Source organism: Sarcophilus harrisii, chromosome 4, assembly GCF_902635505.1.
Source record: "Sarcophilus harrisii chromosome 4, mSarHar1.11, whole genome shotgun sequence".
Taxonomy (NCBI): Eukaryota; Metazoa; Chordata; class Mammalia; order Dasyuromorphia; family Dasyuridae; genus Sarcophilus; species Sarcophilus harrisii.
In genome coordinates, this window is record NC_045429.1 from 432,148,968 (window position 1) to 432,175,602 (window position 26,635).

At 37.8% G+C, this 26,635-nt stretch overlaps 1 protein-coding gene across 1 annotated transcript in view; it reads left to right on the plus strand.

Moving 5' to 3' along the window:
- MYO1D (myosin ID) overlaps window positions 1-26,635 on the plus strand; it is a 376,233-nt gene that overhangs the window by 102,857 nt on the left and 246,741 nt on the right. The window contains exons 2-5 of the mRNA XM_031967606.1: window positions 14,215-14,423; window positions 21,467-21,560; window positions 22,801-22,966; window positions 24,537-24,590. Coding sequence (XP_031823466.1) covers window positions 14,215-14,423; window positions 21,467-21,560; window positions 22,801-22,966; window positions 24,537-24,590 — 523 coding nt within the window. The remainder of the gene's footprint in view (window positions 1-14,214; window positions 14,424-21,466; window positions 21,561-22,800; window positions 22,967-24,536; window positions 24,591-26,635) is intronic.

Below are 26,635 nucleotides of genomic sequence, written 5' to 3' on the forward strand. Positions count from 1 at the left end.
CACAATGATGTAGCCAGGAAGGAAAGGGTCAAAGTCTTGGGTCCTCAAACATTGAACCTGTTTTGAGACTGTCCTTTTGAAATATGCTAATTTTTTGACCTTCACATAACTTCTTAAAATAGTCTTTAAGTCAAGTTAATAAGCATTTATTAAGGACCTACTATGGGGCAGACACTGTGCAAAGCATTGGGGACACAAAGAAAGGAAATGCCCAGACTGTTATATTGAATTAAGGATCTTGGAACTTCCGAGGGAGCAAACACCTTATGAGAATCAGTCTCATCTCTTTCTATAATAGATCAGTCTTACAAAGTTGCCTAAGACCCAAAGACAGTTGATGACCTGTAAATTACAGAGCTAGGAAGGATCCAATTGTGCAGGACTTGAACCAGATCTTCCTTAGTTATATATAAAACTCTATGCACTGTCTCAGGATGACCTAAAATGGTATAGCAAAGGTCTAGATAGCTTGAGGAAGAAGGAGAAATGGAGGTGTGAGAACTGGAATAAAGGCTGAGGGAGGTGCTTGGTATTCAGGCAGCCAAGTGGGCAAAAAAAAATTTATTAAGCACTTACTAGCTTGGGCATACGGATTCAAAGGGAAAGAAACAAGAAGCTTACATTCCATTGGGGGAAGAGAGCATCTAGAAGAGAGCTTGCCAAGTTTAGAAAATCTGAACTTGCGAGTCGGAAGCCCGGCTGGGAGGGAGGCAGGGGTTCAAGGACCTCGTGTACTCTATGGCTGTGATGAATGAAGGAGCAAAACAGTAGCGGGTTGGACATAGAAGAAAAACCATCCAGTTGGTGGGATGGGTAATGATAGTAGTTACCTTTGCTCTGGGAATAAAATTGACTAACTCCACTTCTCTGAAAAGCCTAAGAAAGCACAACTTCTCTAAAGACAAGGAGACAGAGGTGCTTATTCCTTTTATGATATGCCTATTTAGTGTTTTTGAGCAGCTCTTTCAAGGGGCTTACTTGAAAATTTGTAAGAATTTTCCCTTTTCCATTTTCAAAAGAGGTGGGAATTACTAATAATAAGAGTGATTGCTGAACAAGTTGGAATGGAGGCAGCAAAGGGCAGAATGAGGTCCTGGAAACAGGAGCTGGAATTCTAGCTTGGCCACTTTCTTGCTGAGTGACCTTGGGAAAGGCTTGCTAGAATCTCAGTTGAGTAAATAATCTCTAGTGTTTCTTATATTATTGTTGCACCTTTGCATTCAAGTTTATTCTTCATGACTCCATGTTTGGGGTTTTCTTAGGGGACCTTTCATGACCCCATTTGTCGTGTTCTTGGCAAGATAATGGAGAGATTTGCCATTTACTTCTCTAGCTCATTTGACAGATGGGGAAACTAAGGCAAACAGGGATAAGTGACTCACCTAGGGTCACACACTACCAAGTATCTGAGCTCGGATTTAAATTCACAAAGATAAATCTTATTGCTATTAGGCTCTTTAATCTATCCATTGTACCATCTAGCTGCCCCTGTGATTGTATTTCTATCCTCCTTTTTTCTACCCCAAATCTATCTGAATATACATTTCTCAATTCCTTTCCTTAGATCTATCAAATAAAGATAAAAGATCTGAGTTCCTCCATGTGTCAGTGACATCAAATTCTGTATTTGGTGCTCAGATAACTAGTTTTCAGATTCCTCCTGCCTTGCCCACCCCTACGTCCCTCACCTAACACACATTATCCCCCTTACCAGTTGAAGCCAAAATCAAGTTAGTGAATTAATGTAAGTAAGAATCTCCTGGATTTCTTTATTCCCATGCAGTATGCTTAGTAACAGGGGGGTGGAATAGTTGAGCATTCTAAGATATTGAACAAATGGTGCCATTGATATAGTAGAGATCAACCTCAGTTGGGTTGTGTGAGGAACTCAGTCTGTTCTTTTTCATTATTTAAAATTCAGGGAGGGGCAGGAAGAGAGATGATAGAAAAAGGAATGGGAAATATGAGTGGTTGCATAAGCAGTCATCTTTTCCCATTTATTAAGCTTACCAATCTCCTCATTCATTCCTTGTTTGTCCTTCTAAAAGAACCATGACATCATCAGGAAGGGGATGTCATGACTTGTGAGTGAATTGGATTAAGTGAGGGAGGGCTGGGCAAGGTCACCAGTCTCCTTCTCTCCTCCAAAGTCTTCTGGGTCCGGTGGCCACATATAGACTAAGAGGACCAGAGATGGCCCAGGGTGCAGTGGGGGGAACGTGGTCTTATTAAGCTAATATTTCTCCTAGGTCTCAGTGTGTCTGAAGCAACACCCATTCAGTGATTAAGGGTAGGTAAGAAATAAAGAAAAGTGCTCTCAAAGTAAAATTCATTGTATGGCACTCATTGCAATTTGAAAATAGTGTGTTTGAGTTTTGTTCTAGTCTAGGGTTATACATAATATTCTGTGTGATTAGACTCCTTTTGGATATATGTTCTTTCAAGGTCTATTTTAACATCTTAGTCTCTCAGACAACTTGGGCTTCTAACCAGTCCTGCATCCAGTGATCAATGCCTTCTTCTAAATTTGTTCCGTATGTACTTAAAGCCTATTATTCATATCCCAAATGACCTCCAATAAGTTAACTGCAATTTCTGTTCTTTCTGTGGCAATGTGACTAGATCTTTTGGTGGGGTTCCAGCTTCAGACCCAGTTATCATCTAAGCTAATAATGCCTGGATTAGACAGCTTCCAATCTGGTCACCAAAGGGCCCTGTCTCTCAGAAGCCCACAGGTTATCACCGGGATTGACTTATTATTAGGGTCCTGACCTTATCACAATCATGGCTCTTCTCTGTTCTCTCAGACTAAGCCCTTACCTCCTGTGCTTCTTCCTCCTTGACCAGTCTCCAATCCTTAAGGAGATTCTAGTCATGTATGTATAATTTAACCAACATTTTATTTCCTGGAAATTATTCCAGTACTATCTAGAGAATGAGACCGTTTAGATTATCTGTTGGGAGGTGAGTTCATTGATAAAGCATTGATTAAATGTTCTGCATGCAAAACATTGGGCTAGATTTTAAGAGGAGATGCAAGTGAAATTTTAAAAAATAATAAATAACAATCTAATTTCATTTCATAGCTTTCAGTATAGATCATCTGTCAAGTTTAAGGACTGGACTAGGGATGATCTCTGGGGCCATGCTGAGTTTTTAATGCCTATGGAATGAGAAGCTTTCCCCAACACCTCTGAGTTCCAGTGCTTTCTCTTTTTCAATTGTTTCCTATTTATCCAGTCTATCCCTTGCTTTTTATATATTTGTTTGCATGTTGTCTCTCCCATGAGATTGTAAGCTCCTTGAGGGCAGGGACTGACTTTTGCCCTTTTTGTTTGTTTGTTTGTTTCCTGGTTGCCTAACATAGTGCCTGGCATTGTGTTTAATAAATGTTTATTTAGTGAATGATTTAATAAAGATGTTCAGAAGGCATCTGGAGATGTAGGACTAGAACTCAAGAGGGAGAGGAGGACTAAATGTAGAAATTTGGAAGTTAGATGATAATTAGAGTTCTGTAACTTATTGGATCTATCTATAACCTTGTTTTCACCTCCCTGCTTTTCACGGTTTTATGAGATGATATTGCTATAACATCCTTCTTCCATAGGATTTTACATATGAATTTATATTCTAAATTGTAATTTAGTCCTTCACTGCTCCATCTCTCTGTTTGCAAAGAAATCAGATGTTTGCTGGCAGCAGTATCTTGGCAGCCATGTTGAGGTGATTGATTTTCATCAATTAAGCTGAATAACTGATAAATATTCTTTATCTTTTTCCTATTTTTCAGCATTAATAGCTTATTTATAAACTAGGCTGGAGTTACCTGTTTTACTTGCATGCAATATCTTCACATCTTCTTTCTTTTAATTTGGTATTGATTTTGATCTTTATCTTAATAAGTCAATGGTCTCATTACACAAGACAGCTCAGTCTGAAATAACTCCTGCTTCAGTCAGTCAAAATGCATTTATTGTGGACTTACTTTGTGCCAAACATTGTGCTGGGAACACAGAAAAGAAAGGAACCCAACCTCAGGGAGCTTATATTCTATCAAAAGCAACAGGTACACATAGAAATGAATACAAAGAATTTCTTGTAAGAGTAGTGGGGCTGAGAAGCTAAAGGAATCAGAGAAAACTTTGCATAGAAGGTGGCACTTGAACTGAATTTTGAACTAGAAATTCTAAAAAGTATAAGTGAATCAGAAGTGAATGGGAAATGAAATATTGATCATAAGCAGCAGCAAGAAGAATCCTCCCCCCCTTGTAAAATTTGTGAAAGGAAGGCACATTCACTAAACCTGGAAAAGTAATCTGGGCTGTAAAGGATCTTAAATACCAACAGAAGAGTTTATATTTAATTCTGTTTGGTTCTCACCTCCCTATTTGCAAATTGTTGAAAATATTTTAGTCGTTTTGAGCCACCTGAGTAATTTTACAAGAGCCTTTGGCCTTTTCCATTTCTCCATTAGACTGGAAGGGAAACTGAAGTAGAAAAGAGTTAAGTGACTTGCTCAGAATTACACAGCTAATAAGTGTCTGAGGCAGGATCAGAATTCAGTTCATTTTTGGTCCTTTTTAGTTCTAGGTAAATTTTCCCTAGCTCTTCCTTTACTTCCTGCAGGTCTCATACCCTTTTAAACTATCCAAAGACATGCTGAAGTCTAATGCAAGCAATACCAACTCCTTTATTTGCCTTTGCAAGGAGAACCTGAGTCATCCTCTTATTTTGCTGAAATTTGCTTTCATGTCATGCTCTCATTCATTGCGAGAATGTCAAGATTAGTGTGATTCAGCTCCTCCAGGGCTATGTCAACTCAAAGGGCACCGATCTGGGGTTTCAGCAACGAACATTTAACACTGATAGTCTTCAACACTTGGCTTTCTCTGCCATCATCACTTTGGGAACAAATCTTCTCCACCCCATCCCCACCCTACTCCTGATTCCAGGACTAAAGAGATTGGGGGGGAGGGAGGGAAATTCATTTCTTTCTGTGATTTTTGTTTTGTTTTGATTTGATTCATGAATTGTCGTGGCCAACAAATTCATCACCAAGTAGAGCCCAGGCTACTACTGCTAAATTTCTCCATCTTTCTCTGGGCAGGGCTTAGGAAACAGAATGGCTGGCATTAAGACCATACCCTTTCATCTGTAGTTCCCTGACAAAAACTCTGCTATAGGGAAGGAGGGCTTCTCACTAACCTACACAGCATCTTTGTCAGGTCCCCTTCTATCCCTAAAATCAGATTATTTATGTAAAATGGTCCTTCTCTTCTCTTCCCATTTCAAATTTCAGCTTCAGCTCCAAATCTGGTTACTCCAGACTCTTCCTTATTAAAAGCTTCTATATTGCTTACAATTTTTACAACAAAAGTTAATTATTTTAAATACACACATATATACATAAATAGATAAATATATTGTATGTATGTATGTATATACACTGCCTTCTCTAGTTTGGGATTTTTTTTAATACATGTTCCATCTTTAAAGAAGTAAGCTGCTGGTGACTTCCAATCTCCCTTCTAGTTGTAAACCTTTAAGGCTATGAGCTTTTCCAGTCCAGCTTTAGCAGAATAATCTTGCTAATGGACTTTTTATTTTTTCTTCCTCTGGTCTCCAACCTTACTCTTACTCTGTGCGAGGCATTGTGGTAATCCAAGGGAACACAAAGCCCCCTTCTAGTTCCATCTCTTTTTTCTCCCCAGGGTCATTCTTGGTTCATCTTCCCAACATGGCAGGTCCTTCCTGCAGCTGCTCTATTTCCTCCAGGTCCTACACACCTCTTGAAGTCACTCTCTTCCTTCTCCCTGTTCTAGGCAGCTAGATAGCACCATGGATGAGTGCTCAATAAATTTAGGAGACCCGAGTTCAAAACTGCTCTGACACTTACTATCTGTGTGAGTGGGGGGAAGTCACTTAACTTCTCAAACTAAACTTTCTCATTTGTAAAATGGAGATAGTAATAGCCCCTACTGCACAGAGTTGTGAAGATAAAATAAGATAATTTATGTAACATGACAACCTTCAAGTGCTACATAAACGCTATTATTATTTTTCCAAGACACAGATCAGGTGCTTTCTCTATGTAGCCACCTCTGATTCTCCCATATGAAAACAATCTCTCTCTCCTCTTATTTCTCAGGCTTCTTGGCTTGGACCAATCTTTTACAGTTATCTCACTCTCCCTTGTGTTATAGTTCTCTCTGGCTAGCTATCATCCTACATCTCTCCTTCCTTTGTCAGCCAAATTCCTCGGAAAAGCTGTCTTCATTGCTTTGTCTCCAGTCCCTTTCCTTTTACTCTTTTCTAAACCCTCAGTGATCTGGCTTTTAACTTCATCCTTCAACTGAAATGTTTTCTCCAAAGTTACCAGTGATCTCTCATCATCTTTTCTTAGACTTCATCCTTCTTTGAGCTTTCCACAGCATTTGAGCACCTTCTCCTCCCAGATGCTCTCTCTCTGGGTTATCACTGCTGCCTTCTGGTCTTCCTCCCACCTGTCCCACTGCTCCTTCTCAATCTTCTGGGTTGGATCTTCACCCAAGTCATGACCACTCCTTGTGGATATCACTTAAGACATTGTCTTTGCTCTTTTTTTCTCTACATATTTTTTTAATTAAAGCCTTTTATTTTCAAAACATATGCTTGAATAATTTTTCAACATTAACCCTTGCAAACCTTGTGTTCCAAAATTTTCCTTCCCTTCCCCTCCTCTCCTCCCCTAGATGGCAAGTTATCCAGCATATCTACATACTTTTTCATCTTCTTCCTTGCTGTGCTTTTGGCTTTCTGGACTTTGCCTCTATGCTTCAACTGCCAGAGGAAAAGAAACAGAGACAGAAGAGAAAAAGACAGACAGACAGACAGCTACTCCTGAACTCCAGCCTCATATCATTAACTTACTAACTGCCTTTTGGACATTTCAAACTTCATGGCTGATAAAGATGCCCATCAGCATGTCTAATACAGAACTCATTATCTTTTATTCAAAATCCACTCATCTTCTGAACTTCCTTAAAACTCTGAAGCACACCATTATTTTTCTGGTCATCCAGATTTGAAATGTGTATCTTCCCCATCTCCACAGCGACCCCACATACCCAATCATTTTCTAAGTCTTGTGATTTCTGCCTTTACAACATTTCTCACATATCTCCACTTCCCTTCTTCTCTCCTTTCTTCTCCAGGTGCTTTCATTATCTCTTCCTTGGATTATAATAATAGTCTCCTAATTGGTCTCTCTGCTTCTGGTCTCTCCTCCCTCCAATCCATTATCCACACAACCAACAAAGGGATATTTGTGGTATATAGCTCTGATTGTGTAACCTAAAATTTACCCTCCTTTACATATTCCAATGGTTCCCTCTTTCCTCTAGGAAACTCTTTTAACCTAGCCCAACTCAACCTTTGAAACTTTCCACACATTCTTCCATTCTATGTATACTGTGGTCCAGCCACACTGGTACTAACTGCTATTAACATAATATCTTTTGTCCTGACCATCTCGCCTGCCCCTTCATCCTTAGGTCTCCTGGTTCCTTCCAGACTCCACTGGGCCATCTTTGGCCTGAGGTAGTTCCTGGGCCCCTCAGAAGTTAGGCTTTCCCCTTGAAGGTCATCTGATATCTGCTTTACATGTTTTTATATACCCATATACATATATTTTATGCCCTCTTCTCTAAGCTGGTTGAGTTTTGGGTCTGGCTTACTTTATCTCTAGTATCTAGTATACAGTAGGCTTTTAATACATGGTGGCTTGTCACCATGTGACGAGAGAGTCACTGGATATATAGCCAAGAGATTCCTGGGTTTGAATGACAGCTCCAACTCCACCTGCCCACAAATCACTCCTTCGAGCTTCAGGATGTTAAATGAAGATGAAATGATATTTGACTTCCCTACTCTCTGAGATTGTTGAGCTGAAAATGCTTTTTCAAATCTTATATTTGAGGCACAAGGAGGACCTGAGTTCAAATCCATCCTCAGACACGATGTATGACACCATCATTTAACCCCATTGCCTCTCAACAACAATAAATCTTATACTTGTCAAGTAGGTATTGCCTATTTTTAAAAACAAAATTATATTATAAACTTTGTATGTATGTATGTATTTTTATTTACTTGAATAGAGTTTCCTCCATCAAATGTTTGCCCTTTGAAGCCAATTACTATTTATTTCCCTTTTGTCCTCAGTACAAAGATATCATTAGATCATTGACCAATAATCAGTTTGTTCATTGTCATTTGACAGAGCTGGGTTTCTAACTTCATTGCCCTGCATAGAGTCTTCATCCAGAGCACTTACCTAAGAAACATTTCTTGAGTCTTATTGAAACCTCTAGCCACCTAAGGTGTTATTGAGAGAAAGAACCCTTTGGGATGATTATATCCTACCATAGTGTGGTTGGGATAGACATCTCAAGAGTCCAACATCTCCACTCTCTAGATCAGAGAAGCAAAGAAGTGTCAGTAAAGAGACCTAGCTTCAAATCCAAGCTTCCTAACATGGACCAATTTTCTTAATCCTGAATGATCACTTTATAACTGACCTAGCTAATGCAGGAGCATTGAAGATACTGGAATTCAGTCATAAAAACAGGCCGGAACAATACATTGCCCAAAGTGGGCACTAAATGTTTAATTGAACTGAATCCAGAGAATAAATGAGAATATCAGAGGTGAACCTAATAAGAGCTCATTGTAAAAGGATGTCTGGATGTTCCCCTAACCATTAAATAACCATATATTTCATTGGATGTCACGTTTTTATAGTTGTAAGTAAATCCACTTGCCTAATAAGCTGGCATTTGGGGGGTGGTTTTTTTTTTTTCAAAAGTGCAACTTTAACTGCATAAAATGTTTATAGAAAAGCTTTAGTTTAATTGTTATGTTAATCACAATGAACTAACTTTAACTCTTTGGAGTTATATTTGCTTCAGGGTTTATAGCACAAAGGGATTACTGAGAGAGTTTGTAGAAAGAACTTTCCTTAATAAGCCCCTGGGGAGGGCAGCCATCCTTGCTGTGTGCTCCTGCTGGCTTGGATACTCTACTATCTGGTGACAAAATAGCTGCTCAGCGAGAGATGATATTTGACCCTAAAGCTATCAAAATGCAAGTGAATAAATAAAGTTATATGCTTATAAAGTGTACCTGGGCACCATCTAGTGGCGGTTCGAATGCTAACCTTAGTTGGGAATATGCTTTTAAAACCTTTCCAGAATTTCAGGAAAATCCATTCCAAGCGTTTTTAAAATTTTAAAGACATTGAGAATTTGGGACATTTTCCTTACTGATAACATCCCCTTTGTGATCTTATTTAATCTGTTAATGCTTGTGTTATAATGGTGGTGATGGTAATAGTAGTAACAACATCTAAGGGTACTTAATATAGTTTTAATTTAGGAATAAAACGGGTGCTTGGGAGACGATTGCTATTTCTCTATAACGTGCTTTTTGTTGTTCCTTTGGTAAGGTTGGGGGTTAGCCATTTTTAGTCCAGTCCAACTGTGATCCACTTGGGGTTTTCTTGGCACTGAAGTGGTTTGCCATTTCTTCTCTAGCTCAGTTACAGATGAGGAAATTGAGGCAACGGGGCTAAGTGACCTGCCCAGGGTCACTCAGCTAGAAAATGTCTGAGGCTGGATTTGAACTCAGGAAGCTGAGTCTTCATGACTTCAGAGTCAGCACTCTGTACCACAGTGGGCTAGTTAGTTAATTCAGTGTATATTTCCCTTTCTGGCTCTGGCTTAAGATCAGGTCTGGAGGTGATCAATAACAAGCAGGTATCAAGTACTTTTTAATGTGATAGATAGGTGCTGTTTCCAAGTGCTGGGAATACAGATACAAGCAGAAAGAAAGACCATCCCTGTGCTCCAGGAGCTCACTTTCCAGTAGATGAAGAAGGGGAACGAAAGCTGAAAGGGGGAAAGAGAGGAAGAAGCAGGTCCAGGGCAGAATGAAGGCAGCCTGGCAAGGAATGAGATGTGGGTGCCGAGGATGGCCGGGAGTAGAGGTTCTAGAAGGGCCGTCCAATCAGAGGAAGAGGCCGTGGGATGGGCTGGCATCTGTTTCCAGGATCAAGAAGTTGCTGGGTCGTTGTAGAGGAGGTCCAGAGGGCAGCCCTGTGTATACAGCATGTCTGTGTATTATATTTACATATGTCCTATAGATACTGATTCCCCAGTAGCTCCTCTTAGGTGTGGAGACTATTAGAGCTGGAAAGAACTTAACTGTCATCCAATCCCCCACCATCCCTCCCTCTCCAGCTGCGAACAAGGAAGCTGAGCCCAGAGAGGGGAAGTGATCCGATATTGGGCCAATCGCTAATTAATGGCAGAGTTGGAACCGGAACCCCTATTTAACTCCAAGTCTTGTGTGTGTGAAGTGAAGTGTCTTGTTCCCTCATTTGAAGAACTGGCTCTTGCATTTCCCCCTAATATCTGGGTCATGGAAGCAGCCTGGTGTACACAATGCAATGGTTCTCGGACTTTGTGGGCTTAGGCCATTTGAACATTTATCAAGGACAATTATCAAGGACCTCAACGAGCTTCTGTTTATATGAGCAACATCTGTTGATGTATTAGAAAGTCAAACATCTTATTATTATGAAAATAGTTTTGACCTCCTGGACCCCCTAAAAGGACATTGAGGACCCCCAGGGATCCCTGGACCAAATTTGGAGAATCACTGGTATAGCAGATAGATGGAGAACTGGTCTGGGAGCCACTAAGAACTGCATTCCCATCCTACCTCTGTCATACTCTGTGGCTCTGGACAAGTCCCAGCCTGACTGTGCACTCACTAACATTCTCTAAGCCGCCCACCTGCATTGATGGAGGGAGTTCTCTATATCAATGAAATCACAGGGCTAGCCTTTCTTTCCGAGCCAGGTGATAGATTTCAAGATGCTCAAGTTATCAATTTATTGCTCATATTTTAAGACCACTTATTGTCTGATAGAAGGAAATTTAGAAAGTGAATCAAGTTTATTTCATTATTCTCATTCACTACATTTCCTTTGAAGAGAGAAGTTTTTTAAAGTTCCTATTTTTGAGTTGGTTACCAAGTGAGGAAGCTGAATAACGATCATCTCACCTCACAAGCCTGAATTATCATAAATTCATGGCATAAACACAATAGTTAAGATGTGTTTGTAGTGCTGACATTTAAGTAGCTAGAACAGCATTTATTAGAAGCCTTTTTGCATTTATCTTTTGGATGGGGAGAGAAGAAAGGTGGCAGGAAAAAGTTATAAAAGAATTCTGATCTTAATTAGGGAAACAGAACAGTATGTGGGGGGAAATGACATTTGCAAATGAATATAAATAGGTAGCTAATGATTTTGATTACCTAGAGGTGGACTGACTATATCAGTGCATGAAAATCTTGATTCTAATTTCTTAGTTGACATTCTCACCATCTCTGTTTACTCTTATTCTAAATTAGATCCTGTAACCTGAAGCTCAGGAAGAGCTGAAAGGAGGTTTGAGGTTCCCTACTTTTAATCTAAAATGATTAATTACCACTGATATCCCTGAAAGAGAGGTCTGGACCAGACAGCAAGGGAGTTTATAGGGGAGTCTCGGCAGAGGTTCATGCTGTGAGGAGGACGTTGCCACCCCAAGTTCTCCCATGAGTGTGTGTGTGTAGGTGCCTGTGGACTGTGTAGCAGTGTATGTGGATAGGTCTGGGGGGGGGTGTATGTAGGTCTGTATTGGGTGTGTATGGGAATGTGGAGGGATATGTATGGTGTATGTAGGTATGGACTGTGTTAAAAAATGTATGTGTGTGTGTAGATCTTTGGGGGGTGTATATAGGTGTGTTATTTGTATGTGTATGTAGGAGTACGTGTCGATGTAGGGAGGGGTGAGTATGGGTGATTGAAAGTTTGGGGGTTTTTCCTAGATATTTCTCTACATGGGCATACTTCTTTATCAGTATGGGACTTGGTGCGTACATCCATAGGTAAGAATTTATATCTGTTTGGTGTAGAATAAGTGTAGGAATAAGAGATGGAGTATTCCAAAGCAATGTCTCTGCAGTGGAAGGACCTGTGTCCAAAAATCCTTCTGCCACTCCCTGTGTAATCAGAAGCAAATCACTAATATCATTAATATTAATATCCCTTCCCTTCCCTTCTCTTTTTTCCTTCTCTTTTTTTCCCTTCCTTTCTTTTCTTTTTTTTCTTCCTTTCATTTTTTTTTGAAGAAATCAATGACAAATGACTTGTACAGGGTCACACAGCTAGTAAATGTCTGAGGTCAGATTTGCACTCCAGTCCTCCTGACTGTAGAACAGGTGATTTATCCACTTTGCCACCTCACTTTCCCCAGTGATTTCTGGAATAAACTTCCAAGCTAACTTTAATTCCTGTAATCTTCCTTTCCAAAATTCATTTAACTTCTCCACTATGGTTTCTTTACTTGGGAGGATTTATTCTTTCTCTCGTGACTTCTCCCCTCTGTTTTAGGAATAGGAATTCCCTATCCTCCAAATGGTTGGTCACCTTCTTCTGTCTTATTTACACTCTACTGGTTTTTCTCCCTAATTTTGTGTGAAGAGGAAGAGCAACCACTAACTCTCAAAGGATGTTCTGAATCGATTGAAATATAAATTCATTTCAACAGATTTTTAAATTTGACTTTGTTAGTTTCATACCGTTTGTGCATATATTTTACATTTGTTTATTTAATGTGTTTATATTTATGCACTTATTTTTAAGCATATTATACTCTGTGCTAAGCAAGATGCTTGCCACTAGAAATGCAAAGATGGAAATCAAACAGTTCCTGCCCTCAGGGAGCTTACTAAGGAGAGACACCAGGAATAGAAATAACTAAATAATATGCAAACAAATACAATTTGGGCAGATGGGGCACAGCAAGGGTGAGGGAGGGATCAGGAAAGACTCAATGTTCTTGATACTTGAGTAAGTTTTGAAGGGAGTTAAGGGACTGAAGAAACAGAGATTGAGGATAGAGAGCATTCCACACATGAGGGATGAACTATGCAGAGGCTTGGAGACCAGTATCCTGAATGGTCTATAGCAAGTAGGCTTGTATGTTTGAAACTCCGTATGTGTGAGGAGCTGTGATATGTAATCTTCCCTGGGCCAGATTGTAAAGAATGATGCCACAGTGGACTGAGTATTGACCTTATGGTCAAAAAGACAGAATTTCAAATCCTGCCTTGGATACTTCCTGTTTGTGTTATCCCAGGGAAGTCCCATAACTCTCCCAGCTTCAATGTCCTCATCAAATGGGGATAATAATAGCACCCACCTCCCAAGACTGTGGTAGGGATCAAATGAAATAATATATGTGAAAACACTTTGTAAATACCTGCTATTGTTGTTGTTGTTATATTTTTTATTACTGATCACAGACATTTGTTTTGGCCTAGAAGGATAGAGAACCACGAAAGTTTTATCAGCAAGGAAGTAATAGAGTCAGATGTTGCTTCAGCTATATTAATTGTGATTGTGGAGGATGGATTGGAAAGGAGAGAGCAAAACAAGAGAGACTGATCAGGAAGCAGAAGCAATAGTCTAGACAAGAGCTGCATGATGCCTGGATTTGGGGAGAGGAGAGATGTTGTGATGGTGAATCAATAATACTTAGCAACTGGATATAAAGGGCAGTGAGAGCCAAGGATTCCAGCTACTTTGCAAACTTGAGTGATTAGAATAATATTCTAATAAGGTTAGAATAATTCTTATCCTGGGGTCCATGGAGAGAATTCAAATTGTTCATGAATTTGAATGGGAAAAATTTCTATTTAAATTTGCACTAACATCTAACTAAAATTTAGCATTTCCTTCAAATATGAATTTTAAAAATATATATTCTGACAAGGGGCTCAGGCTGGTATCAAAGTACTTCATATCATCAAGAAAAAAACACAAAAAACAAAACCCTGGTTTTCACAAAAGAAATAGTGGTTAAGAGGAGGGGTGAGTTTTTTGATGAGCAAGATAATGAATTCTCTTTGGGGTATGTTGATTTTGACATGCCTGAAAGATATCCTGGCCGAGCTGTCCATCAGAGAGTTGGAGACAGGGACTGTAGTGCAGGTGAGAGGGAACAGCTAAAAGCTGGTCCCTGGTATCCCTGGATAGGACAAGATGAGAGAAATAGTCATATATGAAAGAAAAGGCATCCATTACAGCTAACGCTTCCTTTTTCTTTGACATCTTTACTACAGGTTTGAAAAAGGACGCATCTACACATTTATTGGAGAAGTCGTCGTTTCTATGAACCCATATAAATCCTTAAACATCTATGGAAGAGACACAATTGAACAGTATAAAGGACGTGAGCTCTATGAAAGGCCGCCTCATCTCTTTGCCATTGCTGACGCTGCTTACAAAGCAATGAAGAGGCGATCAAAAGACACTTGTATTGTGATATCAGGTACACTGGGGAAGAGGGCTCGCTGCTCATATTTCTTTGTGTTTATCCCATACATGTTTACACAAGTACAATCCGTGTCGGTTCCATTTTATTTTATGGTTTTTAATACCATATTATTATACACTAAGAGGTCTTAACTTAAGGTCTATGACAATTTTGACATTTATTTCAGTTTCCTTTATAATTAATTCTATGTATTTTATCTTATACATTAAAAACATTCTGAGAAGGGTCTGTGAGCTTCATCAGAAAGGATCCATGATATACCCAAAAGGTAAAGAAGTCTTATTTCACAAAAACATTTATATCTATATACTTATAATTTCTACTGGTGATATACTGCTGTTTTGTTTTTTGTAGATCATAGCCATTCATTCTCATTCATTCTCTCTCTCCTCCCTTCCTCTCTCCCTCCGTCCCTACTATTCTCCCCCCCTTCCTTTGCCCCCCTCTTTTTCTCTGTCATTTTGGTTTTCTTTGAGATTGAAGGACAATAACCATACACACATTTCCATATACAGACATATGTACATATGTGTGTATAAATAACATCTGTAACAAATTAAACAGAATAAGGAAACAAAACTGAGAAAAGATGAGGAGATGTATATCCATCCATCCCTTTATTGGAGAAGTGGGGGACTATGGGTATGGAATGCCCATCAAGTTAGTTAATAGATTGATTTTACTGAACTATTCTTATTATTTGTTTTGTGTTTTTGCTTCTCACTGGATGGAAGACTAGAGTAAGGGTATGTCAGAAAATGAATGAGATGTAAAAAGAGAGCACCAATAAAACTTTTTTTAAAAAATATAAGAACCATATATAGAAGAATTGGTTAAATCTGAATGTTTCCCATTGGAAGGCTGTCAATAAATATGTAAATTATTATCCAGGCACAAAATTTATTTTGTGGTTTATTGATTATTTTCCTGCCATCTCAATAACTTTCTATTAAGGAGATGGACCTGGACAAAGGAAAGCATTACTATATAAACTAAGTAAACGCAAAACATTTTTACCAGTCATATTTGTTGTCATTCAGTAATGCCTACTTTTAGCTGATGCTTGTCTAGACATATGCTTGCTACTCTGGAATAATAAAGAAAATCCAGCACTAATCCTTTTCTGTGCGTTCTCACTGTAGAGAAATCTTGGTCAGGCTTACTTTTTCTTGTATGAAGTTGCCATATTTTTTAACTAACTATTTTGGGACCAGAAAGGCAGTGAAGTAAGATAGAAGAAGTTTTTGCCTTTTTCATAAGCCTCCAGATTAAGCCACATGGCTGTTGCCACTGGGAAAATACACAGTTTCAAAGAAAAGTTTAAACTTTTCCTATTTGTCATTTTCAGTCATGCCTGACTCTTCCTGACCCTATTTTGGATTTTCTCGGCAGAGATACTGACATGGTTTGCCATTTCCTTCTCCTTATTTTACAGATGAGGAAACTGAGGCAAACAGGTTAAATGATTTGTGCATTATCTCCCCGCTAGTAAGTGTCTGAGGTCAGATTTGAATTCGGGTAAATGAGTCTTCCTGATTCTAGATCTGGTATTCTGTGCCCTATGGCACCACCTAGCTACCCCTTTTCCCCCATTACTATAGTCCTAAGAAGAGCTTTGATTACAGGGAAGGAGCACCAGAGAATCCTGGTCTTTGAAGTTCTTTGTTCCCATATAAATACATCTTGTTGTTATGTCACATGTATTTTCAAATATATTCCTTGTCTCCCACTTCAGCCTAATAGCCCATCTCTTGTAACTAAAGATTTACTTTAAAGAGGGAAGTATATATATAAAAAATATAGTTCAACAAAGTCAGTGAGCTGTATCTGACCTAGTTACATCTGGAAACCCATGTCACTCTTCTTCCTTTCTCCCAGAGTTCACTCCCAAGCTCAGTTTTCATTTCTATCCCAACACCTGCCTTTCTACCAGGAGCCTGAAGCATTTCTGGGGATATTCCCTTAATCTCCAAGTCCCTCTATTTCCTCAGCCCTCTGCCTATTTCTTCACTCCAAGATACTCAAAGAGACCATCATGTATAGACACATACATATATCCTTTACCCCATCCCCTTCCATTCCCTTTATATTGTCGCCATCTCTCTGGCCCACCTTTAATTTTTTGCTTTCTCTGGGCTACATTCCACATGCTCAAATCTCCCCCATCTTTTTTTTTTTTTTAATTCTTACTTAACACTGCCATCCTTTCAAGCTATCGTCTTAGATCTACCTGCTCTTTTACATACAAACTCCTAGAAAAAAGCTTTCTGTTCCACTTTTCTTTTCAACTTCTCAACCTATAACTTTTTTTACCTCATTACTCAACTGAAACATTCCTGTCCGAAGTCATGTTCTTTTAATTGTCAAATCTCATGGTCTTTTCTTAATCTTTATACTCCTTGACTTCTCCGCAACATTTAGCTACTTACCACCCTTTCCTCCTGGACAACCTGTTCTCTCTGGATCTTCCTGACACTTCTTTCTCTTGGATCTCTTCTTAAACTGTCCACTTCTCAGTTTCCTTTGTTGTATTGTCATTTTTACCATTCCCCCTAATGATACATGTTCCCCAAAGCCCTGCCCTTAGTCCTTTTCTCCACATATACTTTCTTATATAATGACATCAAATCCCATGGATTTAACTATCATATCTATGGAAATGACTCTCACATCTACATATCCAGCCCCAACCTCTCTCCTGAGATCTCAGGTCCCCTGTAGCCAACTGCTTATTGGATATTCCCAACAGGATATTTTATAGGTACCTCCAAGGCAACATGGTCAAAACAAAACTCCTCATCTCCACATATTCTTCTTTTTCAAAAAATTTCTGTTACTGAGGTAGACTCAACAAGATTTGGCAACTGATTAGATAATGTGAGATAAGAAAGAATGACTAGTGGAGGATGATTCCTTGTCTACAAATCTGATGATTAGAAAGATAATGGTGACCTTGATAGTAAAGGAGAAATAGTTACCAAATCTTGTTGACTCTACTCCATAATATTTTTTTTCAAAATCTATTCTCATATCTCTACTTACATTAAGATCTTAGTTCAGACTCTTATCACATCTCACTTGTTTGATTGCAATACTCTCCCAGTGTGTCTCTCTGCCTCTAAATTTTTCCCCTAACCCATTTTCCCCCAGGTACCAAGGTGATTTTCCTAAAGCACAATTCTGATCATGTCACTGACTTCCCTGCTAAATTCCACTGACTCTGCCTTACTTTAGTATCCAGTACAAGTTCCTCTATTTGGTATAAAGCATGTTACAGACTGACTTGAGACTTCATTTCTTATCACATACTATTCTCCTTAAACACTCTGAATCAACTAAACTAGCCTTCCTGCTGTTTCAGCCTTTGAACCAGCACTCACCTCACGTAGAATCAGTAGGCTTCTTCAAAACTCAGCTTGAGTGATAATTCCCATATAAGGTCCCTTCTAGCCTCACAGTTACTAATTTCTTTTCTCCTCAAATTATCTTGCATTTATTCTACATATATGCTACATATAGTCTTGTCTTGAGCCCGGAAACCATTTCATTTCTATCTTTGTATCCATAGCATCTATAGCATCTACCAAAATACTGAATGAATAGCAGGTGGTTAATAAATGCTTATTGACTGATCAATTGATTGGGTTGGTTCTGTGCCCATCATCTCTAACTTTTGCAATGAATGGGACAAAGATAATTTTCTTACCTCTTCTCCTGAATCCAAGTTTGGTTATTATTATTACATGGTTTTTTTTAACTTCAGTTTTTTATTCTTTCCATTTATATTATTGTAATTGTGTGTATTACTTTCCTGGTGTTCCTTGCTTCACTCACAATCAACACATTTTAGTCCCCTGCCTCTCTGAGTTCTTCTTCACTTAAGTCTTTTCTTACAGCACATTAATAACCTATTATATTGATATGTAAACATTTGTTCAGTCATTCCTCAATTTCTAACTTTCCATTTTGTTTTCCACTTTTTGATTTCACAAAAAGTAATGCTTCAATATTTTGGTCTATATAGATCCCTTCTTTCTGTCCTTGATCTCTTTGTGACATATGCTTAGAAAATATATTTGCAATACAAGAGTATTGACATTTCAGTCACTTCTTTTAAGCCTAATTCCAAGTTGCTTTTCAGAATAGGTAGACAAATTCACAATTATACCAACAGTATGTTAGTTTGCCTGTCATTTAACAATAAAGCTTATTTTTTGAGTATGAGGTAAAATCTCAGAGTTATTTTGATTTGCATTTGTCTAATTATGAGCAATTTGAAGCAATCTCCCATGATTATTGATATTTTGTCTTTTTAGAACCATTTGTTCATATCCTCTGACCATATATCTATTGGGAAATTACTCTTAGTTATATATGTTTGTTTATCAGAAATATTAGATATAGCTATATAAAGAGAAAAATATTAGATGCAAAGCCTGTACTTTCTTAAAGCAAAGCGATTAAACTAAAAACTAAAAAGAGATTCCTTTCCTCAGGACCCAACATTCTTTATTCTGTGAACCATTTGTGAATTACCCTATTCCAGCTTAAGGTTTTGATGTGATAAGTTTAATAAATCTATCACAATTTGTATCCAGATAAAAGCCCCAGGGAAATCTATCTAAGCCCAGGTCACTTTCTAGGATACTTGTGTCATGTAAGTCATTAAAATGGACTATCCCAACAAAACCTGGAAGTCTAACTACCTTAATGGGACTTACCCATCATAACATTTTTATCCTATTCTTTTTCTTCCTCTCTTCTCCTAACTTTTGACCTTCTAACTTCCATCTATCATGTAAAAAATAATAAAAATCACCAGTTTCGTATATGTGATGAGAGAAGTCAAGAAATGGTCATATTGAGGTAAGGTTATACAAGTATGGATTTTTCTGTTAAACTAAGATTTTCCCCAGCAACTTACTGATGTCTTTCTACTTTTCCTGCCTTCATTGTGTCCAAGGTTTCCTTTCTTTTATGTTCATAGCCTCAGATAGGAAACCCTTCTTATTCCAGGATTACCATTAGAAATTTTCAGTAATTATAACAGCAGAACTAACTCCCTTTTTTTGTGAATGGATATGTTTTTCTTTGTTGGGAGATAAGCTAAAAATGGGGAGTTATTGGCCTTCCCTTGTAGGAAGTGGAGACATACTGGTTAGCAATGTATGAATATATGCCATAAGGCTTCCCTGACAAACAGTATCTTGCAATAATGTCATCAATACGTTATAATAGTGTCAGGGGTGACTAGAATCTTTGATATGAAGACTTGCTGAGCTTTTTCAGGTTGCCTTTGGTGTCCACCTTTCTCCCAACTCTTACTTGTGGCTCCAAGAAGTTTCATCCTCCACAGTGGCTACATCCTGGCAAAAATGTCTAGGCAAATAGGGTAAATCAAGTCGAGGGTAACCAACAAGCCCCAGACCTCTTGCTGAGGTAGGGAGATGTCATGTGAAGACTTCCCCTGGCAGGAGGGGCAAATGAGAACAGTGTGTTCCAGTGGCCATGAAGGTGGCTAGAACAGGTTCTGTAGTGTGCTTAGGATTGGTCAGCCAGCAAAAATGCCAAGGTCATCCCCTGAATCCTGGGTCATCCCCAATCACCTGGACTTCTGTCCTGCCGCTGGAAAAGGGAGGCTGTCGACTTTGTGCAACTCTGCCTTGCTTAAAAATAATTCATGTGTCACTCATCAACTGTGATATCTTTGATCCTCTTGGGAAATGGAAGGATGAACCACAATATTATAACCAACTCTTACCATAAAGTCACACTATTCCAGTCCAATATTGCTTAAGTAGTCATTGTTTTATAATATGGTTTCTATGACTTGTTTCCCATCACATCATTTCATCTGACAATATATTTTTGTTTATAGCACCATCAAGCAGGGGATGCCTGTGTTCTGAAGCTATATGGTACTAAAAAGGGAGGTCTCCATTTACTAGAGGCTTTGTACACAGATGTAATTAAAGAATTGAGAATATATATACACACATACATACGTACATATGTTGAAAAGGGAAGCTTTGAATCAAAAGTAGGCAAAAGTAGGCATTTTGTATTTGGAACAGTTGTTCCTTTGGGTGCAGTACAACACTCTGGGATTTCTATATTCATTGGATACCTATGAATCTTCTACAAACTGAAAGTTGCCTTTAATAGTAATAACACTATATATCGATGGAGCATTTCATGCTTTTAAAAGTGGTTTCACATCTGTTATCTCATTTGGTTGTCAAGACAACCGTGGAAAGAAGGTAGGGCAGTTATTATTATCCTGATTTTGAGGAAACTAAAGCTTAGAAAGAATATATGATCTTCTCCAAGGTCAGAAGGTCAGTGTGCCCAAATCAGGTCCCACATCTTCAGATTCCTAATGCAGTATTTTTTTTATTACATATTCCTACTTATAACTCCCTAACATCCCAACTCTTTCTTTACTGAAACTACTGAATGTTATTCTTCCCCTTTATTGTCTAAAAGAATCACATTTTCTCCCTCTTCTTTTTTTCCCTCCCTTCTTCCTCCCTTCCTCTTTCCTTCCTTCCCTTTCTTCTTCCTTCCTTCCCTTCCTCTTTCCTTCCTTCCCTTTCTTCTTTCTTCCTTCCCTCCCTCCTTCCCTTCTGTTTAAAATTCTCTTTTAAGCTAGTGATCTTAACAGTGAATGGCTTTTCAATCCTCAAAATGTTTCTATTCCACCTGATTAGCAGCCAGAGTTAACCATCTTTCAAACTAAAAAGCTTATTTCAGATCTTTTATTTTTTTAAACCAAAAGCACCTTATAAATCTTAATTTTGTATTTTTATAATGACTTATTCTTTCCAAAACTATAGGAAATCAAACATTATATCAAAGGAATAAAATATTTCAAAGCCCACCTAAGTATGAGTGAGAAAGGCAGTCATCTTAAGTGATCAATGATAATGTTACAGTGTTTAAAAAAATATATATATATATATTTATAATATTTTAGTTACTGCTTTGAGCTTGAATGATTATGTATTGTATAATTCATGTTTATGGGTTTATTTTAGGTGAAAGCGGTGCTGGGAAAACTGAAGCCAGCAAATATATAATGCAGTATATTGCTGCCATCACGAATCCCAGCCAGAGAGCAGAGGTTGAAAGGTAAGGCTATAATCAGCACATTAGTACCAAGCACACATGGTCTTTCACTTTTCAAGCAATCATACGCCTATATTTTTTGGTCTAACCTTATATCTTTAAATTTTGTTCAGTCATTCAATAAATATCTGTTGACAACCAAGCCACTTCAGTCTTATTGGGCGGTATCTTCTATTCCTATGTTCATATCTTTGGTCTATTATTTAACTGTGGGTTCTGAATCAAGTTTCCAAACTTCTCTGGATTTCTGTTTTCCTCATCTGCAAAGTGGGCATTTTAAGCTTAAACAACTTTCCTGAAATCTCTAAGACAGTATATGTCAGAGGCAAAGCAATCCAGATGTACCGACTCTATTCATTCCACTACCCTGCCAACTTGTAATGCACTTCCCCAAACTTAGCATGGCTGATCCTGAGATGACAGACATACAGTTTATTGCTGGAAAGGTCCTCAAAGCTTTTACGGCTTGGAAGGAGCTGATGGAGTCTGAGATATGTTAACATAGCCTTTGAGACCCCAGGCTCTTTTCTGTGTCTTTTGGACATCATCATCAGAAGAGTTCATTGGAAGAAAGCCACTCATTTTGGGGGTAAATAAACATGAAAATTTCCACTTAAGCTTTCCTTTCCAATTAGCTATCTTGGGAGGCTATAGACATTCCTACATGCAGCTAATACTCAGAATATTTTTTTTTAATTCCCTGTAGAGATTTTTAGAATATTCTTTTGAATATCCCCAATAGTAGCAAATCTTTGCCCTTTGAGGAAGGATTTTATTTAGGGGAGTAAAATTAACACAAATTTGGAAGTCAGTGAATTTAATTAGCAATTAATTAATAACCAGACACGCACACATATACACACAGAGTTGGGTCTGAATGGCACACCACATCACTTCTTTTCTAGGCTATTATTCTCAGTGGATAGAATGTCAAACCAGGAATCAGGAAGATTCATCTTCCTGAGTTCAACTCTGGTCTTAGACACCTAATAGCTGTGTGATCCTGGGCAAGTCACCTTACTCCGTTTGCCTCAATTTCCTCATCTGGGAGATTAACTGGAGAAGGAAATATCTGCCAAAGAAAAAAGACCCAAATGGGATCACAAAGAATCAGACACAACCGAAAAGACTGAACCAACAGAGTTTTTTAAGAGCCAGTGTCTAGTTTTTTTTGGTTTTTGTTTTTTTTAAATAAACACATATCTAAGCTATCGCTATGTCCTTTCATTCCTGCATGCTAAAGGGTGAAGAATATGTTACTGAAATCCAATTGTGTACTGGAGGCCTTTGGAAATGCCAAAACCAACCGTAATGACAACTCCAGCAGGTTTGGAAAGTATATGGATATCAACTTTGATTTCAAAGGGGATCCCATAGGAGGACACATAAATAATTACTTACTAGAAAAGGTAAAAATGTACCAAATTTCTGACAGCAATGTTACTTCAAATTCATGTTTAATCTCCACTAATGTCATTTTCCCAACATAATATGTTTCTTTTACTGCTTAAAAGTAGTTTCTTATACTATCTTCTTTCCTTCCTTTTCTTCCCTCTAGTTAATGCTTTCCTTCATGGCAGAAGACTCTTTTCTCTCCTGCATTTTTAAAATTAGCTTTTTGTTGTATAATATCAAGTTTGAAGATGCTGATATGTTACAGAGATAAATGTTTTCTTTTCCGCTTATTCTTCATGCTTTCAGACTTGTGACCTGCATTTTGGGTAAGGTGCAAGTGATCACATTGAGAGGTTATATGCAAAAATGTCATAATCTTTCTAATGATTGCAAACCACCATTTCCCATGTTTTTATTTAATACTTTTACAACCTTATTATTTTCTTTGCCTGCTTTCCATTTACTCACTGTTGTTTGCTGTAGACTTATTGAAAAAAAAATCTTAGTCCTGACATTGTTTTGTATTTAATAAAAATTGCAAATATGTTTTATCCTACTCCATCCATGTGACTGTAAGGCCAAATTTTCAAAAGACTGTGCATGTCCTCCCTTTGGGGAAAATTGTTAGCCAGAGTAGCTAAGTCAGTCTTGATTACCAGGAAAAAAAGATATCATTCAGCCTGAAAATCATATACTCTAATATCCTGATTTTATAGATCAAATAACACTTTATAGACCTATCTGACTGCATTGAATTATGCTGTGAAATAAAAGTGACAAGGAATAGGAAGGTAAGGTCCTAGCATTCCTGATGTCTTCTTTCAGATTGGGGTGGAAAATGATCCCCCAGCACATTCCCTTAGAAGTTTCCTGCTTCACTCCATAGTAGCATAATCGCCATTTTGTCTAGATTGAATCTCTGCCAGATGGGGCACAGCTGCATTATCAGAATCCCTTGAGAAGGACATAAAAGGCTGAGTATTATCATCCTATTTTCCAAAGGGTTTCCTAGCTTCTCCAATTGGCCTTATATATGCAATAAAAATAGAAAATCCTTCTGAAGAAACGTTTGTTTAAAGCCATATTCTGGTCATCACTTCTTTCAAAAATTATGTTTTCATTTTGATCCATTCAGATCATTTGTAGATAATAGCTTGATTCTAGGCCAGCGACTTGAAATGTTACTTGAAATACAGGGTGTGGGGATGGGCATGTGGTAGTATTACCTGTGAGCCGTGCCTGGATAAGATCTCTTTCCACTTAAGGCCTGTAAGTGCCCTTCTTATCCCATTTTCTAAGATAATCTTAAGACTTCGGGTAAGGAACACAGTAGTTTTGCATCCCCTAAAGTTTAGGGTCCTCTGCCTTAAGTAGTGAGAAATTGATCAGATTACTACTTATCCTAAGGAAGGATCAAATCTCAAATGGATAATTCACAAGAAAGCCTTGTGGGTATTTGACAGTAACACAAATAGGATTTTCAGAGCAATGTTTTTTTTTTTTTTTCATCCTCTGTCCTACTAGAAGTTGACACTCGGAAAATAACCATTTTGACATTTCTGAGAATATGTGTGTTTTTCTTAGTCTCGAGTGATTGTGCAGCAGCCCGGAGAAAGAAGCTTTCATTCCTTCTACCAGGTTAGTTTTTCCTTGTTGAACAAATAGGTAATTGTTTATTTTGTTATGTAAGAAAAAAAATATGTTCTTTCCTGCTTCCCCAGAGCTGAGGAGGTAACCTTGTGAGTATTTAACCAGAGGCATTGCTCCACATGGATAAACATTACATATCTCATTGCCATGAGCAGTACAACCAATATAATTTAAAGACTTGAAGGGTAAATGCAATGATTTTCATTGTAATATAAAATAAAGGGCTTACAGATTCTGTTTCCTGGAAACTCAAGAATTTTATTATTAGAGAATTTATAAAACAGACAATTTAGCATATTTAAATTTGTAATTCATAAAATGACTAGTTACTGCTGTTGGGAGAGACAGCAGTCACAGTAATTGAAGCATCTAGAAGCAGCGATTAAATTAGTAAAACTCTAGTAGTTCTATAGATGTCTATGATGTCTATATAAAAATATTTTTCTTTAAATAAAGTATCATTATGTACATCTTATCATTAAAGAAATATTTTTTAAAGTACCTGGTATAGTGCCCAGCACTGTGCTAAGTGTTAAGGATACAAAAAAAGGTCAAAAGTAAAATAACAAAATAAAAATCAGCCCCTGCCCTCAAGGAGTATACATTCTAATGAGGGAGATATATAAGATATGTATGAGGTAAATGAAGAAAATCTGAAAGGGGAAAGTATTAATTAGTTGAGAAGACCTGGGAAAAGCTTCTCACAGAGCATAAAATGTAAGTTCTTCATAGAAAGAACAATATAATTTTTTCTTTCCAAGAATAACAACAACAATAATAATATTTATATAGCAGTTACTATATGCCTGGCACTATGCTAAGCATTTTACAGGTATTATCTCATTTGATCCTTGCAATAGCCCTGGCAGCCAGGTACTGTATCATCCCCATTTTACAAATAAGGAAACTGAGGCAGACAAATGTACAGTGACTAGCCCAAAGTCATACAGCTAAGAAATATCTGAGGTCAAACTTGAACTTGGATCTCCCTGACTCTAGGCCCTGAGCCTTAATCCACTGTGCCACCTGCCAGCCCTAATAACAACAGCAGCAGCAATAGCTGACAGTTTTATGGTACTTAGATCCATTTGCTTGAGATGGACATTTTGTATTTCATATACATTTTCATATACATTCACACAGATATAAATGTATATATCTGTGTGAATGTATATAGAAGTATATGTGCATATGTATAGATATAGATAAAATTAGCTCTTTTATAATTTTTTTACTTAATAGTATTTTTTATTATATGTAAAGATAGTTTTCAACATTTATTTTTGTAAGATTTTGAATTCCAAAACTTTTTTCTCCTTCCATCCCTTCCATCCAAGATAGCAAGTAATCTGATGTAGGTTGTTATACATGTATAATTATTTTAACATTTCCATATGATTCATGTTGTGAAAAAAAATCAGAACAAAAGGGAAAAACCACAAGAAAGAAAAATAAAAGGTGGAAATAATGTGTTTAGATCCACATTCAGCCTCCGTAGTCTTTTTCTGTGGGGATGTCAATTTCCATCCCAAGTCTATTGGAATTGCCTTGGATCACTGTAGTGTTGAGAAGAATTAGTTCCTCTTTTAGAGCAGGACAGTCTATATAGAGGCAAGTGATTATCTATAACAATGCATTATATGATATTTGGAATGACTATTGAAAAAAAAAACCCAGATGAATAATCAACTAAATCAGTCATCATTTATTTCTTTTTCAAATTAAGGATTTAAAAAAATTATTATAGCTTTTTATTTACAAGATATATGCATGGGTAATTTCTCAGCATTGACCCTTGCAAAACTTTTCCCCTCCTTTCCCCCACCCCCTCCCCTAGATGGCAGGTAGTCCCATACATGTTAAATATGTTAAATACAATATATGTATACATATCCATACAGTTATTTTTCAGCAGTCATTTATTAAGAACTTTCTGTGAGCCAGGCAGGTACCAAGTGCTGCAAATACAAATAGAAGCAGAAAGACAGGCCCTACCCTCAAGGAGCTTACATTCTAATAGGGAAAATAGCTCA